The 17,054-nt window shown below is 39.4% G+C and overlaps 1 protein-coding gene across 19 annotated transcripts in view; it reads right to left on the bottom strand.

Moving 5' to 3' along the window:
* The window catches only part of RBFOX1 (RNA binding fox-1 homolog 1), a 1,497,346-nt gene that overhangs the window by 24,100 nt on the left and 1,456,192 nt on the right, over positions 1–17,054 (bottom strand). For all 19 annotated transcript variants that reach the window (XR_005016506.1, XR_005016507.1, XR_005016505.1 and 16 more), the window contains one exon: positions 12,636–12,700. Coding sequence is in view for 16 of the 19 variants with exons in the window: in XM_036826196.1 (XP_036682091.1) it covers positions 12,636–12,700 (65 nt within the window). In the remaining 3 variants the exon portion in view is untranslated. The remainder of the gene's footprint in view (positions 1–12,635; positions 12,701–17,054) is intronic.

The raw sequence follows: 17,054 nt of genomic DNA, 5'->3' as shown, positions 1-17,054 counted from the left end.
AACAAACAAGCAAGCGAATAAACAGTTTGACTATAGACTCCTCTGAAAGGGTCTATCCTGGTATTTTTTTATTTTAAAAGGGGACTGCATTAACACCCATTCAAAACTATTTTATTGAGCCCCAGTTCCTACTGCTAATACTGCACACATAAAAAGTTTAAGTGCAAAAGGAGTTAAGTACTGTGGATCTGTCCCCAGTGTGAATATTCCATCCAAAATCTCTGAGTTTTAGAGATTCAAATGCAAGGGCATCTCCATTTCCTGGAGACCTTGGGGAGAGTCCACTTCTGTAATTTTAGTATCTCCAACATTTAATAATCTCCCCAGTTCCCACTGTACCACTTTCTCGGCTAAAGTGAAAGAGAACTAACTGTGAGTCTGGAAGCTGGGCCTGGTCACATACAAGCTGTGTTCCAATAGAAAAATCATTTCACCTTTCTGGGCCTCAGTTTCCTCATCTGGAAAATGGGAACGAAAATAGCACCTACCCCTCTTAGACTCTTGTTTGTTTTGTGCAGATCAATGAGAACATGAATGGGAAAGCACTTTATTTGGGGGGAAAACATCATGTATTTTTCTGGCTGCGTGGACTCATGAAAAATATAGGCTTCTCTCTCCCCACAAAGAGGCCCGATGTTTGTGTTGTTAAGTCCTGGGCTTCTGGGATTTTAGGGCAAGTGGGAGATAGTTAAGAGCCTTTCGAGGTTATAGGTCATTTTACAGGTGGGCTGGCACCTCCAAGGAAGGCAAAATCCCACCTCAGCTTTGGTTGGGCAGAAGGAGCTTCTCATGTGAAATGGTGCCTATCACAGGGTGGAAATGGGTCTGGCAAGTTCTCTGAAAAGCATACGTGTTCTCTAGGGGAAGCAGCCCTCATATGGCTGAGGGGGTCCCCGAGCTTCTGGAGGCTCAGGAAGAGAAGTGGGTGTCCAGGCTGAGGCTCTGGAGGGTGGAGAGGCCACACTGAGAAGGTCTGGGTCCACTTAGGAGTTATGTGCAAAATGAAGTGAGCTGATGGTAGAAAGTTCCCTGGGGTTCCAATAACCCACCTCCACCACAGTACTGGACTTCTCACCAAGCACAATAAGAAAAGGGGAGCATCGGCAGATTTAGTTTGACTTTTTTTAACTCTTTAAATCTAAAGCCATGTTGATTTGGGGGCTGGGTTTACACTGGGAGAACTGGTTGTTTTTCCTAAGAAGCTGATGCATCCCTGACAGCCTGAGCTCCTTCCTCCTTGGACAGAAAAGAGAAGCAATAATCCAGGAGAAAGATGAACAGAAGGACAGGCTGTTTGATCTCATGGTTCCCAGTTGCTTCTTCCTTCAATATTTTTTGGGCCAAGAACAAAACAAAATATGCCTATAGTTTAGTGATGCTGCTGATAATAAAAATAAGGAGGATGACGATGTTGAGGGTGATGACGATGATAATAATATCCTGAGGGCTACTCAGCATCAGTGCTATTCAAGGAGCTCTTCCTTCATGACCTCAAGTAATTCTCACAACAACCCATGGAGGCAGGCATGATTCATCAGCCCCACTTTAAAGATGAGGCAGTTGAGAGTCAATTAGCCTGCCTGTACTACCTCGTGCAGTAAGTAACTTACTGAGATTCAGTCTCTATATGTAAATCTCCGATCACAGTCTGTTGGTGAATAAGCAAAGATTTGCCAACGCATGCGCCAGTCAAAGAATAGGTACAATGAGTATGAAAGACCCTGCTTTACATCTTGATCAGGCCAATGACAAGTTGAGGAAGGCACAGGTTCCCAGAATGTTAGTGTTATGGTGGGTCCTGAAGATTGCCTCATCTAAAAATGATTTGCACTTTTAGATAGATTTAATTTAATTTGCTTGCTTTTGCCTGTATACATCCAATGCTTTCAAATAACCATATACACCCTAAAAAAATCTGTCAATAATCAACTGAGTTATTGATAACGCCATGCTTTTTCACCACCTCTTTCAGTTTATAAAGCAATGTTCACCTTCATCTCTTTCTGATTCTAACTGGTGTTATGCTCTCCCTTTAGCAGATGACAAAATGGAGGCTCCATAAAGGTAAGAGAAATCAGATGTGACTTTTCCAGGGTACGTTTTACAACAGTGTGAGTTTACAGTATTACACAACCAATGAGGAGATATTAGCATGGAATCACTTTCATTATTCTTGGATCTTTGGAATAAGAAAATGATTATTTGTGGCCCTAAACTAGTTGAGGAAGGAAGTCACAACAGAATGGATTGTGAGGGATGCGCAACCATGGACAGCTCTTACTTTCTCCTCTAGGAAGGGAGAGAGCAGAGAGGAGACGTTTACAAAGCAACAAGTTACAATGACAAACTCTCTTACACGTGGAAGATTTGTGGAAGGAGAACTCAGAGTGAACATTATTTACTGCCTATTGGGGTAGAATTGAAGCACCTTGAGAATGGTGCTTCTCACAAATCACCCCGGGATCTGAAAGTACAGATTCTGGTTCAGGTGGGGGCTTGAGATTCTGCATTTCTCACAAGTTCCTGATGAGGCCAATTTGGTTGGTCTGGGAACAATGCTTTGCAGAGTAAGGCTCTAAGGACCCCTCAAGATGAACCACTTCAATCTTGAAATTTTAGAACAGAATAAGGTAAGCGCTTCTTTCCTGTTGTTTGTTTTAGTTTCGAGACAGATATTGAATAAACCATGAAAAGAACAGCAGAGAAAACTGTCATTCTGGAAAGCTGTGAGCTAATATTTTCCAGGAGACATTTTCAAGTGTCCCCACCCCCCATAAGCTGGGCTCCTATTCTAGTTACTAGAAGTGGTCCACAAACCCTCTAACAATATAGAAATGGCAGGGGGGAAGAAGTCCCTCAATCTTTTAATGCAATCAAATTTCAAATTACAAAATTGGACCATGAAAGGAGATAGGGATTAAAAGGATGCTAGAAGCATCCAGCAATCCTAGTTTTCTTTTTAAAGAGATTCCACGGCTGCAAAAGCAGTGGGAACCACTGTTCCAGGTTATCAGATGTGTGATGTATGTCTAGACTCTCAGGCCAACACATTTCAATCTAGTGATTAAGATAATTAAGGGAAAAGGGTGTTTGGCTTTGATTCTGTCTCATCTCCCCACAATCTAGTGATCATATCTGAACATTCATACATCATAATGTAGTAAGAATAAGCCTGGAAACAATGACAACATGGACAAGTTAGTTCCTCCTCAAGCTCTTACCTATCCGACTACCATCCCCCTAAATTCTGATAGCGGTCCTACTCTAAATGTTTCGTATGGTAATTCAAGATGAAATGCACTATGATTTGGAGGACAATCATCTAATTCCAGAAGAATAAATCACTGTGATTCACATCAGGGAGAAAACCATGAGAAGTCATTTATTTCTGTCCAATGACTGTTCACAGGCATGTATTACACACAAATATGAAAATAAAAGAGAGGCCACATTTAAATAGAAGTCAGTTCTTCTGGAAAAGAATTCAAAGTTCTCTTCATAGGTACAAAAGTCAGAACTTGCTTTGATAACGTTAAAAGAAATACTAGAAATTTTTAAGTGAAAAGTTCCCTCTTACCCCTGAAGATAGATTTTCTAGCATATCTGATAGTGGCCAAAAAAATAAAAGGCGAAGTGGAGCAGGTTTGATTTTTGTCACATTCACGAATGCTTCATCAGTTCCGAGTCTATCTACTCTGCGTATATTCCCTTCTACTTGACTGGAATACTGTCTTCTACGAGGAAGGTTCTTTATTTGCAACAGAAATGGCTCACCAAGAGACTTCTGTGTACAGGTCCTCATCAGAGGTTTCTGACCAGCCTCTAGAAAGCACTGGGCTTTCTCACCTGCTTCTAAACCTTTCACAGCTGAAGGACCCTGATGGCGCTACTGAAAAGATAGGTTTTATTTGCTTTTTTGTGGCCTATCAAGTCAATGATCTGCAACCCGAAAAGTATGTAATTAGGCCATGATATGACCAAAGGAGTTGTTATATCTTGTCTTGTCACTGGCAAACGTGTCTACCCAAATGGCTGTGACAGCTATGGTCTATTGGGTTTGGAATTTCCTTTAATATCTCCCCAACTCCTTCTTGGTCCAGTCTGTTGACTCTTACAGGCTTGCTTCTTTTTTTAACTGCTTCAATTAAATTATATATTCATCTGGCAGTGCCTAACAGTTGTTAAGAAGCCATTAAGATTATGGACCAAAGGCAAATAGTTCTTGAAACAAAAACTTGAGCACTTTTTCATTTAACGTGTGCGTGCGTGTGTGTGTACCTGTCTGTAAATTAAAAAGAAGAGAAACTCGGGAAACACACTGATCAGTAACAGCCATATTACTTTTCATCACTGAGAGCTTTGTGTCCATAAACACAAGTTCCCAAAATCACACTGATGCTACCAGCAAGAGCTCTACATTCCCTCCTTCACTATCTCTGAGCCATCTCAATCATTATCAGATGGAATCAGCATCAACCTGCAGAGCAGGTTGGCAGAAAATATAATTATCTTAGTTGTCGTAATTTGTTTGGTGAATGTTCAATCAGAGCTATTGATCCATAGGGAAAAATAAATAAATGAGAGCATGAAATTCCATTCTCTTTTTAATCATTAAGTTATCAAGTTGTGTCTTAGGTATGACTATTTGAAGCTGCAAATGTGCCTTTGCCCTGACTTTGTAACAACAGCATACGGAGGTAGAAACAGTCCAGGACCTGGACCGACAGACATTGGACTTGAAGCCCAATAGTGGGATTTCCCAGAGTGTACATCACCCTGCCTGGACCTGCTTCTCCTATCCACACACTGGTTAGGATGACTACTTAGGATGACCACACATGTTCTTCTTGTCTTACGACAGTCCTAGTTGAAGCCTGCTGTCCTGGAGTCATTACTACCAGTGCATCCCTTCTCTGTTACATCGTCCCATTTTAAACGATCATTTCAATGTCCCATTTAAAATGATCCATTTTAAATGGTCATTATATGGGTGCTCTAACTATACTGCTTACCTGATCAGGTCATTTGTTCCAATGTTTTACATAGTACCTGGCACACTAGAGACACTACTGAAAAAATTAACTTCAAAACAGAAATCTACGTGGTGAAAAGATTTAAAAAAGTGGCAGGAAACATCATTTAAGACTGCTCACTTTAAGAAAAACTGACATATCAAAATCTAAACTTTGGAGGACTGATCAATTGGGGGGGCTTACGTAGCCAAAAAAAAAAGCATGTTTTTCCATTAAAAAAATGCAAAACAAAACAAACATAAATTATTCTTGGAACTCAGTGGATTAAAAAGGATTAGAGTTGCATATAATCCTACCTACTATATTTTAAAAGTCTTGTCTACATCATAATCAGTTGAGTATATTTGGTCATTATCCTCCCAAAACTTTGCTTGACTCTGGAATCAGTTAAAGAAACAACAGATTCAAACCCCTGGATTATAGAGATTCAGGTGGAACTGAAATAACCTAGATATTTTTGGTTTCCTCCAAGCTCACTGTTGCTACCCAGATTTAAAGCTCTTAATGGACTATGTTATGGGAATATGAAATAGAATATGAAAAATTGGAATTTATGACTATGAAAATATAAACATGAAAATGAAAACAAGAATAGTTTATGTACTGCCTTTGATGCACTGAATATTTCACAGGCAGTGTCTCAAAACTTCCATACCACTCTGTGAGACGGAATCAATATACCCACCACAGATGAGGTGACGGAGGGCAAAGAAATGACTTCTCAAGGTTGCTCCACTAAGATGCAATAGAGCCTGGGGATTAAGGGCATAGACTTCAGCTCTCAAGCTGAGCTGAACATCTACTTCACCCTTCCCCAGGCTCGTCTTCCCCATCTGTACCATGGCGGTCAATTTAATATTTAGTGCGACAGTTCAGTGACTGTCTTTGTAAAGCACTTAGAACACTTAGTGCTATCACATAGTATGGACTCCATACACAGCCATTGTTATTATTGCTATTATCATAATTATTGTTATCGTTATCACAGAGAGATGATTTGAATCAAAGTTTGCTCAGTTACTGTATTAAACTTCAAGAAGTCTTAGGAAATAGTGCAAGTACCGAAGTCCTCTATTTCCACCTAATGAACATTTTCATAAGAGCATTCTCATATATATGGCAAGTTTTATTGAAGAAATTTATTTTCATGTAGTATGTGTGCCTTGTAACAGGAAACTCACAGGCAATTCCTGTTTCTTTCTTGTTACCCTAAAGCTGTCTAGAATAATTAGCTTCCCTTTCTCTTCCTGAGGGGATGCTGAATCACCAAAAAAAAAAAAAAAAAGAATCAGTTAAGAAAGTAAACTTTAAACCAAAAAGAAGAATAAGAATATAAATAAAAATAAGAAAATATTATATACAATACTATGTATGAATATATATTTCAACCTGGTGTTCTAATTTTAAAGACTGGATGTGCTTTTCTGGGCACTGGGGTACAGAAGGATATAAATAAAGGCATTAGTGACTCATTACTATTACAAGTTCACAGAGCATCATTTTCTTTTTTTAATTGCAGAACCCAGAAGAGCTCATCAGGATTAGTGAAAACAGTGGAAAAGATTAAAAGCTAAAATCAAGAACAACTTCAACAGGGCACTATCAATAAAAGATAGCGGAGTAACTATTGCTGCCATGTTTTAACTCAACAGGTTAGAATGTGAGTCCAAAATAGCTTCCTTCTGACCCTGAATCCTTGTCTTAACTGCAGATCTATCCCCTCATGAACTAAGCCCTCAGTTTCTCGTTCATCTGAGAATACTATTCTTGGCATCACCAAGCTTTAGAATGCTCTCACTCTATTTTTTCACCCGTGGATTTCTCAGAAAAGATTGAAAATGTAAATAAAATATAATAAGGAGTCTATCGTAGAGCTGCCAACTTTTACTTTGCCAAGGAAGAACATTAAAAACAAAACTGGATAAAAAAAGAAGAAAGCAAAGCTGTTGTCATCATTTCATACAAGAAAAGCTATTTTTCACAGCATATGCGAAAGAAGCATGGGTAAAGCCTGGCCATTCCCCATACAAGGGAGTTGACTGCCATATTACATTGTCCGTGTTCTTCTCCTGTCCTGGTAAACCAGTAAATGTCATCAGGTCTTGAGCTGGCCAAAGGAGCTAGTGCTTCACACAAAGCACTAGGATAAGATCTTGAAATTCCTCCTTGCACACATCTACAAAGAATGGGTGCAGGGGCTTGTGACTGCTTTTTAATCAGAAACAGTTTCAACCCTTACCTAACTTGGTTCACATAAGAGGAATGGGGAAAACAATGAAACTTCCCGCCTTTCTCTGCTTTGCATGGTCTACCCTCATTAAGGGATCCACATTATCCATAGATGAAGCTTTCTATATTCTACTCCACAGCAAGAAAAAGTAAAATTGTTAAGTCCCTAAAGTATAACAGTATTTTAAAAATTAACATTTCTACCAAAAAAACCCTTAAATGGTAAATTAAATTTTCCATTCAGGGTGCTCATATGCTTTATAGGCTGGCAACCCTTTAATTTTTAGTCTATATGATTTGGTAAGGACTCCACATAAAATGGTGTATCGTTCTAAATGCAATTATTAGCCTTATTTTAATGACGGCATTTCTCTATTATTTAACCTAAACCCAGGACACAAAAAGTCCTAAAATAGAGAGGGAGTACCCACATAAATGGAAATCAACTCAAACCCCTTTAGCTTTTCAGTTTAGATCAAACTAAGATTGTACGTAAGGATTTAGTTCTACGTCCTGCAGTTTAGCTTATGATGAAATATTATAAGAGCATAGAGATAGTTTTTTCCTATCTGTCCATACTTCCTTCCTTCTTTCTTTCTTTCCTTCCTTCTTTTCTCTCTCTCTCACTCACTTTCTCTCTCTCTTTTCTTTTTCTTCCATTCTTCCTCCCTCCCTCCCTCCTTCCCTCCCTTCCTTTCTTCTTCCCTCTTCTCCCTTTCTTTCCATTCATCCACCTAACCACCTATGTATCTATTTATCTATCACCTATATACCTTTCTATCCATCCATCCATCCATCCATCCATCCATCCACCCATCTATGCAGGTATGTATCCATCCATCCCTACCACCCACATAATTTTAAATAGTTGATCTACAGATCAACCTCTCCATGACCCTAAAGACATGACTACTTATTCCTATTGAGTTTTAAGAAAGAACTACTAATCTATTTCTCTCTGAGATAGAACCTTTTATTCATAGGTTGTGAGTATCACATTTAAAAGATGTTCTAGCGTGGGGCTTGTGACTGGCTGATCTTGACAAGTCCTGACCTCCTTGTATTAAGATTTACCTAGATACTGTTATGAGTCCTCCATGAGGTCCTGAGGCAGAAGTGTGTGTGTGTGTGTGTGTGTGTATGTGTTGTGTATACATATATTTTCCACATATGTATATGAATAATATATATACACAACACACACATATATATGTATGACCATACATATATATATTTCAAGTGCAGAGAGCAAGATAATTGATATTATGGCATTTTAATTGGGTTTCCATTAAGCTGAGCTATATGAAATTGCCAGTATTGCACCATGTGGGGCACACAAGGGTAGCAATTTCATATGGTACAGTCTAACATTGCTGATGAAAGTTAAAGGTCTCAAAAAACAAACAAAAAAGGGTAGGAAATAAAACAAACAAACAGAAGGCTGTTGCTTGCTGTCTCTTTTGCTCAGTCTAGGGGCACCTGTTTGGCCAGAACTACCACTGTATGTCAGAAGCTGCTAACTTTCAGGGATCTTTACGGAAATGCATGTCTTATATGAAAACAGTGGCCCAGGGTAACTATCAGGGCAACTGGATCGTCGTGAAATCTTGGAGTGAACTACGTTATTACCTTCTTCTCTAGCTGGTCTGAATTGAGTTCCCTTCTGCCCTAATGTGGAGGGCCGTTTCCATGCACTGGTTGTTAGGAGATGTTAGAATGTTTAGCAAGCAGGACAAGCGTGACAAATGTCTGCCTTTTTGGCACGGTAACATTTTCATCAAAGCAGTGTACACATCAGACATATTTACCCAAATATCTGTAGCATAATTCATGGAAAAGGAAATCTCCCCCCCGCCACCACCCCCTCCGCCTCCCAGTCTGGCTGCCCAAAGATGCAACAAGGACCAAGTCGTGGACACAAAGAAACCCAAAGCCAATCAATAAAGAGAAGCCTGTCCCCAGGCTTAATTCAAGCAAGCCATTCATTGAGCTACTGTGATGATGGACCTGTCAAATCCAGAACATACCACGAACACATCAGCAACACCAAGTGGCATGCAATGACCAGATGACCGTCGGCCCCACTGCCATGCTTTGATTGGTTCAAGCTCAGAAAACCATCTCCCTTGAGAGTTCAGACAGTTGGCTTTCCACAAATCAAAGTGAAATTAGAAGTAAAGATTTGGGGTGAGGTCAAAGGCTTATCAAATGTTTCCTAAATGCCAAGGAAAGATGTTTGCCTATTGTCATTCAATTCATCAATAAGACTATAAAATTACCTAGTCCAGTCAGGTCTTTTTCTTTGGGGGAAATCTCTGCCCACACCAGATGGTCTTCATTCTGGAGGTCAGCATTCAGAAACTCTCAGGGTACTCCGAGATAATCAGCATGTGATCATTTAACCAAGAAGATGTTGGGTGGGGAGTTGCAAGGTGGCCGTCAAGGACCTTCTGGCCAGTCCTGAGGTTACTGGAGTTCAAGATTTTCCAAAGGCCCCTGAATCTTTAATTTGATGAGGGCTTAATTTGTGCTGATAAAAGGTAAAATTCTACCGACTGGGGACATCAAACTTCTTTCGCTTTCAAGACTTCTGAAGAGTGAATCTCATGATTAGAGAGAAAGTTTGTTGCAGTTTCTGTTTTGATCAAGTTGACAGCCAGTGAGCGTGACCCAAACATTCTTTATTCCTGCTGATTTTACTTCCTATTTTGAAGGAATTTCTTTGGGTTAAGAAGCTTTTCTCTTTGTCATCCTGCCTTTCTTCTAGAAAGTAGGAACTAAGAGTCTCTCCCTACTGATATTACACTGTGATTGAGTAAAAAGAAATGATTACACAGCTGCCCTGAGATAATTCTAGATAACTGGCATCTTAATCTTGATTCGAAAGCTATTCTGATCATTTCACATTTTCCCCCAAATATGTGTCTTCTCTAAAAGGGTCTTCCTTCTCTTTACCTGCTTACTAAAAATAAAAGGAAGTACCACCATTTCATAAATACACTTTACAAATCAAACCAGAAACATCACTTTAAAGATTGTTTTCTGGTAATTTACCTATTACTGCATTTCCCTCAATGCAATATTTCCATATGTGGAAAGTGTCTTGCTTATAATAAAGTGAAATAGGGCTAGCAATCAATTGCCTCAGCAACCAAAAAGACCTAATGTGCAAATTTCTTTAATGAACAGCAAGAGGCCAATTATATGGACAAGAGTATATTTAGTTGGTTTCTTCAGCTGAAACTATTACACCAAAGTGGGAGTTGCAGAGTTAGTCAAGATTTACCAAACCAAGAATGAGGGCAATTTTTCAGTAGGACATGTTGCCAGTGAGAAATCTTAATAATATTAAAACAACAGATTTCATAAATACATTTGCATATATGGTGCCCCCAAATGCAGCAAAATTTTAACTTAATTTTTAAGATGAATGCAAATAGAGATGGCCAGATTCTCAAGTAATTCTATCTAAGAATATTATTAAACATTGTTTTTTATTTTCCAAATGTCTAGATTGGTTTTATTAAAGAAAGCAATTTAAATTATATCTTTGTAATTAACCTTTTTTTCAGCTTGGGGATAGATGCACTTATACTGAGAAGCAAGATAAAATATCCAAAGACATAAATCTGTTTAAGATTCTTATAATTATGCAGCAGGCTAAAGTTACTATGATTATAATTATATACAAAGTGGGTGTTGGAGAATTTAGCATCTAGAGATATTTTCATAAAAATAATTAAGGGTTGTAGATGAACCACATTACAATTGATACTTTGCGAATCTTCAGTGTGCAGAATTTAATAGCATTAAGACTTTTCATTTGTAGAATGATCTTGAGGATTTCAAGATTGTCATCATTTTTATTAGCTTTTTTGACCCTCTCAATTTCCCTAATCTAGTGTCAAAGTGTATTGAAGACAGCAACTTCTATAAAACATATTTTGCATCCTGGCAACTGATGATTGGGTAACTGGATAGTTTAGGTAATTAGAACTGCACATTGACAATAGTTTGGGTTCCTCTGGAAGCTCCCTCCAGCCTTGAGAGCTCGTGATGGCTGTTCATAAGAAAACAGGAATAATACCTGCACACATCCAGACAGCAGATCTCAATTCTATCTTGCCAAAGAGCCATTTTATTACAAGTTTAGGCAGGGGGGTTTCAAAGTGAGGCTTTTTGGGTTCAGGAATTTCTTTTGCTTTAGTATGCCTCAGAAGAAGTCTGTAGTTAACAATGAGCTAAAGACACATCTTGTGAGAAATGGAATGGAACTGCAGAGAAAGCATACCACAGCAAACCAAGATAAGGACTGAGTCACAAGAGGCCAGGGAGGAGAACCAGTGTCTGCCGACACTCCCCATTCTCGAGTCCAAGACATCGCCTGCTTACCTGTCGGACCCAGCATGCCTCAGCCACACATGCAAATTGGTACCATTACTGTTTTATTCATGAAACATATTTTTAAATTAAAGGAGTCATTACCCAAAATAAGCACCCTCCATGACATTTGTGCATGCAGAGCATCTGAACATTCACATTTATGTCCTCAGAAAACAGAGCCAACGATTTGCATTCAATATGGAAACGCACACTTTTTTTTTTTTCAAAGCACTTATACAAAAATAGCTGTGGCTTGCCATTTCAGAAACCGAGTCATCTGTTAAGCCTGGGTAACGCGTAATAGAGCTCCTCCATCCCCCAGCCTTCACCCCCGCCGCCATCCAATTCTGACTTCTGCATTTCTTAAACCCTTCCGCTGCCAGTCTTAACATGTGGTGTGCATTACAAATAAATGTTGGCTTCTGTTCGTAGGAACGGTCATTGGGCATTGCCAAAAAGAACGACTCTCCTTATGAATGCCAGATACACCTCCCCCATTCCTTTGGTTTGGATTAAAAACTGCAATACGGGGAATGCTTTCCTGGATGTACAAAGATGTGAAAAAAAAGGGAAACGGGGTGCTGAAAATCGAGGTAAACCTGCAGGATCATCTCCTGGGTTTTGTCCTATGAGTTAGATGAAACCAGGGTCTTACAGAGAAGACCATGAGAAGGTTGTACAGGGAGTATACTTTGTGCATGCAAGGTGTGCTGTCACAGGAATTGAGATCTGAAAAACAACTATGCACGGACAAAATGTATCACTACCTTTGTGTCTCAGCAGAGAGGGCGAGTGTTTAGAATGAGCTAGGCGTCATAGTGCATCCTCTCTCTATGTGGCCCTGTGTTGACCTTCACCATGAGACCTAACTTTTGGGGTGCTGCCTCCCCAGCAGTCATGCATTTGCACCAAGACCAGACGAGAATCTCGTCTCCCACGAGTTAAGTTAATTTCCAGGTAAATGTCAAGCATGAGAAGGAAGGCCCTTACCTGTCACTGTAGGCAGCGGCAGTGGCGGGGGTGGGCTGGGCGTAGCGATATGCAGCGTAACCACCCTAAAACACAAGGAGAAAGCAGACTTAGGAACGCAGAGGAAGCCAACTCAGGGCACCCGATTGTGAGACCACATCAGAACAGTGGTTACCCACCTCTAACAAACTAAAGTGGAGGTTAATGAAAGCTTAGTATGAAAACACGCCAGAAAGATGGGGGGTGGACCACCAACCCCAGCTGGATGTTAAAGGTTAGCAGTTGTAAGCGTATCCCAAAGGGACAACCCAGAGACCCTTTGAAAGAGATGTACCTACATGTTAATTAATGGTAATTGTTTTGGGGTGGGGAGGATTATGGGGAATTATTTAAATGCTTTTTATGCTTTGCTGAACTTTCCAGATTTTCAACAATGAGTATGCTTTACCTTTACTTATCAGCTATTAACTTACATTTTATTCAATCTTTGATTACTTCCTTAAAAATCCAATATTGGTCAAGCTAATGCCCTGCTGTCTTACTTTGATATTTATTAAAAAAAATAAGATAACCCTTTGATTGAAAGTGTATTAGGCATCTCTTGCACGTGTGGTTGTTCAACCACTAAAGCAGTTAAAGAAGACTGTCTCCAGCTTTCTAAATGTCACGTAATGATTAAAAAAAGGAATGGTGAGCACTTAAAAATTCTGTCTTTTCAGCTAAAGATATCACACTGGTTCAGATGGAGAATTTGTTTGGTGTGGAAAATATAAAGTCTTCCAATTTGTAAATAAAATCATTAGGAGAGAAAAAAAATCTGAGAAATATAATTAACATTTAGTTGTATGTCCCAGTAATTGCAATTGTTCAATTAAGCAGAGGACAAACAAATGGGCATATTCTAAAGGAACTGTGTTCAGTGGAGCATTGATTATCAAACTGTGAAAATAACAGAGCTCCTTGCTCAGCAGACCACAGCGATACATCAACCACTGTCGAATGATTTCAGCACACTTAACAAGCAGGATCCAGTATCCACCGATAATACAGGGACCATTCAGGTTCCAATTAGAATACATAGTCTCATAATCCTCTGGGAGAAGGGTTCTCACCCTCACTGTAAAGGGGCAATTCAGGACAGACTGCAATGTCAGAGGGCATCTAACAGCATAAATAACTGGTGTAATGGGGGGATTTGACGGTAGGATGTTGGGTGAAGGAGTTCATTACATTTGGCTCCAGGTATAGGATAGAAAACAGATGAATGAGAAAATTGCAAGAAGCATCTATCAAAACATTCTGTCCTTTATTGTCGTTTATTTCTACCCTTTGCCAATCACAGCTGACTTTCAGAGCAAATTCGCTATCACTTAGACAGCAATTCCAAAAAGCTAGTTTCTCCTTAATCAAGTTCCTTCTCTGGATCATGCTAGAGAGGATACCTCCAAGACATTCTGACAGATAATCACCAATAATCTGGAGCCAGTATTAAAAAAAAAAAAAGTCTCCCTTGAAAAACAATGTGAAAGTTAAAAAAAGAGGTCTTACCCAGACACCACCTGGTGTTCCAAACACCATGTTCTCTAATTAGGAACGGAGAAACTCATTAAATGTGCTGAGGAGATGGAAAACCAAAGCAGTTGTCACACCCAGCACCAAGCTCCAGATACAGAGTGATGGGCTGAGGGAAAATCGGGGTCACCAGATTTCTGGAGCCGTTCTTTTCATCTGCTTGCCCACCTCTTCAGCTTTCATCACGCAGCCATAAAAGACACAGGTGTGCAGGTATGTATGTTCCTGAACTTAATGAGGAAGGGAGGGGCTGGCATTGGCTTCCTGATTGCTAGGAGGCCTTAGCTGCAACCAGCTGAAAGCTCTGAATGGAGAAAGTTTGAGTGTGCGCTTTATTTTTTCTTTCACTTACAGAACGGAAAACAAAAGTTATTGCAAAGTTCTTTGCATCAAGCGCCATGTCAATCAATCATGCCTTGGTGACTGTGAATTTGGCCCCAGTAAAGATTTCTGGCCACATCCTGCTTGCAAACCTTCTTTGAACTCTGTACGACTCCCCCAACTTCTGCAATGTTTTCCGTCAATGGAAGTAGGTAGCAAGTTTGATAAGTGGGAAAAACTGTGGCAGTGCAAATAGAATATACCTAAAACAAACCTCACTGACTATTAGGTTGATACTTATTGCATGAATATAAAATGGATGTGTGTCCACCTGGGATCCTTCAGAGGGACTTATCTATGAAGCTTTGGGAAAGATCCATCCTCTGTATGTTTGCATAATGACTTGGCCATTTAGAGAAAATAAATGTGTGTTTCCATGCAAGACAGGCACAAGTGGTCAATGTCCTGACACTTATCTTTGTTATTTAAGAATGTGTTTACAAGTATTCCTGATTCATGAGTCAAGGTCATAGTTTGCTAAAGTCTGTGGAACCAGTGGAGAGATTCTGACCCTGGTCAGTGATCTTCTTGCTGTCCAGTAGACCTGATGATATCAGAAATCTTCTATATCTTTGCTGTCCAGTATGGTAGCTGCTTGTCCTAAACGTCTACTGAACCCTCGAAATGTGGCTGGTACACCAAATGGAGTTTTTGATTTATTTAAGTTGAGTTCATTTGAATTTAAATGTACACAACCACATGGGACTGGTGGCTACAGTATTGGACAGTCCAGGCCTAAGTGATCCCTGAAATATGTAATAATTGGAAGAAGAAAAGGACTGACGGCTTGATGTCCCCACATCTATATACTGCATTGTCTTCGTTCGCTATTTTTCTTCTGTATGAAATCCATTTAAGGGGAAAACCAGAGTTGTGTATTAACTCCGTATATGTGTTCATACACTGTAAAATGATCAAAAAAATACAAATTGCTTTAATTAGCCGTTCTAACAGGTGACTCTAATCAATTTTATTGCCCTATATTTTGCGGCTCGCTGAGCATAGCCAAAACTTCTGCAAGGTTCTGGAGTAATGTCTGAAAAAAGAAGCACTCACTTCTATTTGCGGTCACCAAACCATGTTCACATTGAAACTGGTCCTCCCAGACCTTAGGACAAAAAAATGTATCCTTGACAAGTAGATTTTTCCCACCACCAAACCAAAGGTAAAAAAGGGATGACAAACACAAAATGGTCTACACTCCCTACTCACAAAATGTACTCACTTTCACAAGCTAGGCAGCAAAATACAAGTGTGAACTTATAGAACAGACACATTTTAAATGTCATTATGGATTTCCCCTCTCAACCTGGCCACCACCACCAGATGCGGCCATTGGAGATACTGACTCACACGGTCAGAAACACTTCCTTTGTTAGCAAGACTTCTGAAGGTCCACTGGGGGAGGTGATCAATTAAGGACCTTCAATGATGCTCCAATGAACCACTTTCAAAACTGTGCTTGGTGGGATATTCATAGTGGCAGGGAAGGGCAAGGTTTCATGACCAAACAGGTTTGGGAGATGCTGAGTGAAATGAAATGAAACTGGATACTCATTTGTGGAACTTTGTAAAGCATTATTAATGAGCCCTGTGGCTCTCCATTGCATCACAAAGTGGTTTGACAACGGAAATCACACGTTTAAACTTGAGAGCATACTTTTGGAAAAAGATGTTCAAATATCCAAATGGCGAATTGCTTAGGAAGCGAGGTGAAATTTTTGTCATTGGTGGGGACACAGGGATTGGGTAGGGCTTTTCCTTTCTGAGAATATCCAAGGATCTCACTTTGTCTAAAACAGGTGGATTAATAATATACATAAAATTGATTCACTATAATGACATTTAAAGAACATTTGCAAAATGTAAAACAAATATAAATCATTAGTCTTTAATCTGCATATGTTCAGCTATTTTTGAAATATGGCAATAGAAGTCCTGTTTTCTTAGAAAGTGAAAATAAAAGTTGATGTCAGGAATTTTATTTGGTCCTCTCCTAGGTCCAAGTACCCATTTTTTATATTAGATTTCTTATTAAAACTTGATTAATCTCACAGTAAAAAAAAAAAAGTACCTTCTTAATTGACTTAATACTGAACAAAAACGAGGATTGCAGGTTACAGGGAAACCCATGTAATAAAACTCCCACTGATCATCCTTAGTTTTACATTCCTCTTTCCTTTTATTTGACAGTTTAATTGTTGGTTTTAGACCAAATTTGGAGACTTAGCCAGCTACACTTCGATGGATGTGTTGATTTTTTTCTGTTTCCTTCCTACAAGTTCGTTCATTTGGGTGTTGCTTCAGCAGTGGGAAATAGGTTTGAGAGCTACGGCAAAAGTTGTGAAATAAATTTATAAGAAGCTACAATGAAACCAGGGGATGTTATATTAGCTATGCTTACCCTCAATGCTGGATGTATAAAAGGCTTTTTGGTTTAACCATCCCAGTTGACTCCAGGAACCTACTAAAAATTTTTTTTCAGAC

Source organism: Balaenoptera musculus, chromosome 15 (genome assembly GCF_009873245.2).
Source record: "Balaenoptera musculus isolate JJ_BM4_2016_0621 chromosome 15, mBalMus1.pri.v3, whole genome shotgun sequence".
Taxonomy (NCBI): domain Eukaryota; kingdom Metazoa; phylum Chordata; class Mammalia; order Artiodactyla; family Balaenopteridae; genus Balaenoptera; species Balaenoptera musculus.
The sequence above is the reverse complement of the archived record's forward strand: the minus strand, read 5'-3'. Positions and strand labels throughout refer to the sequence as shown.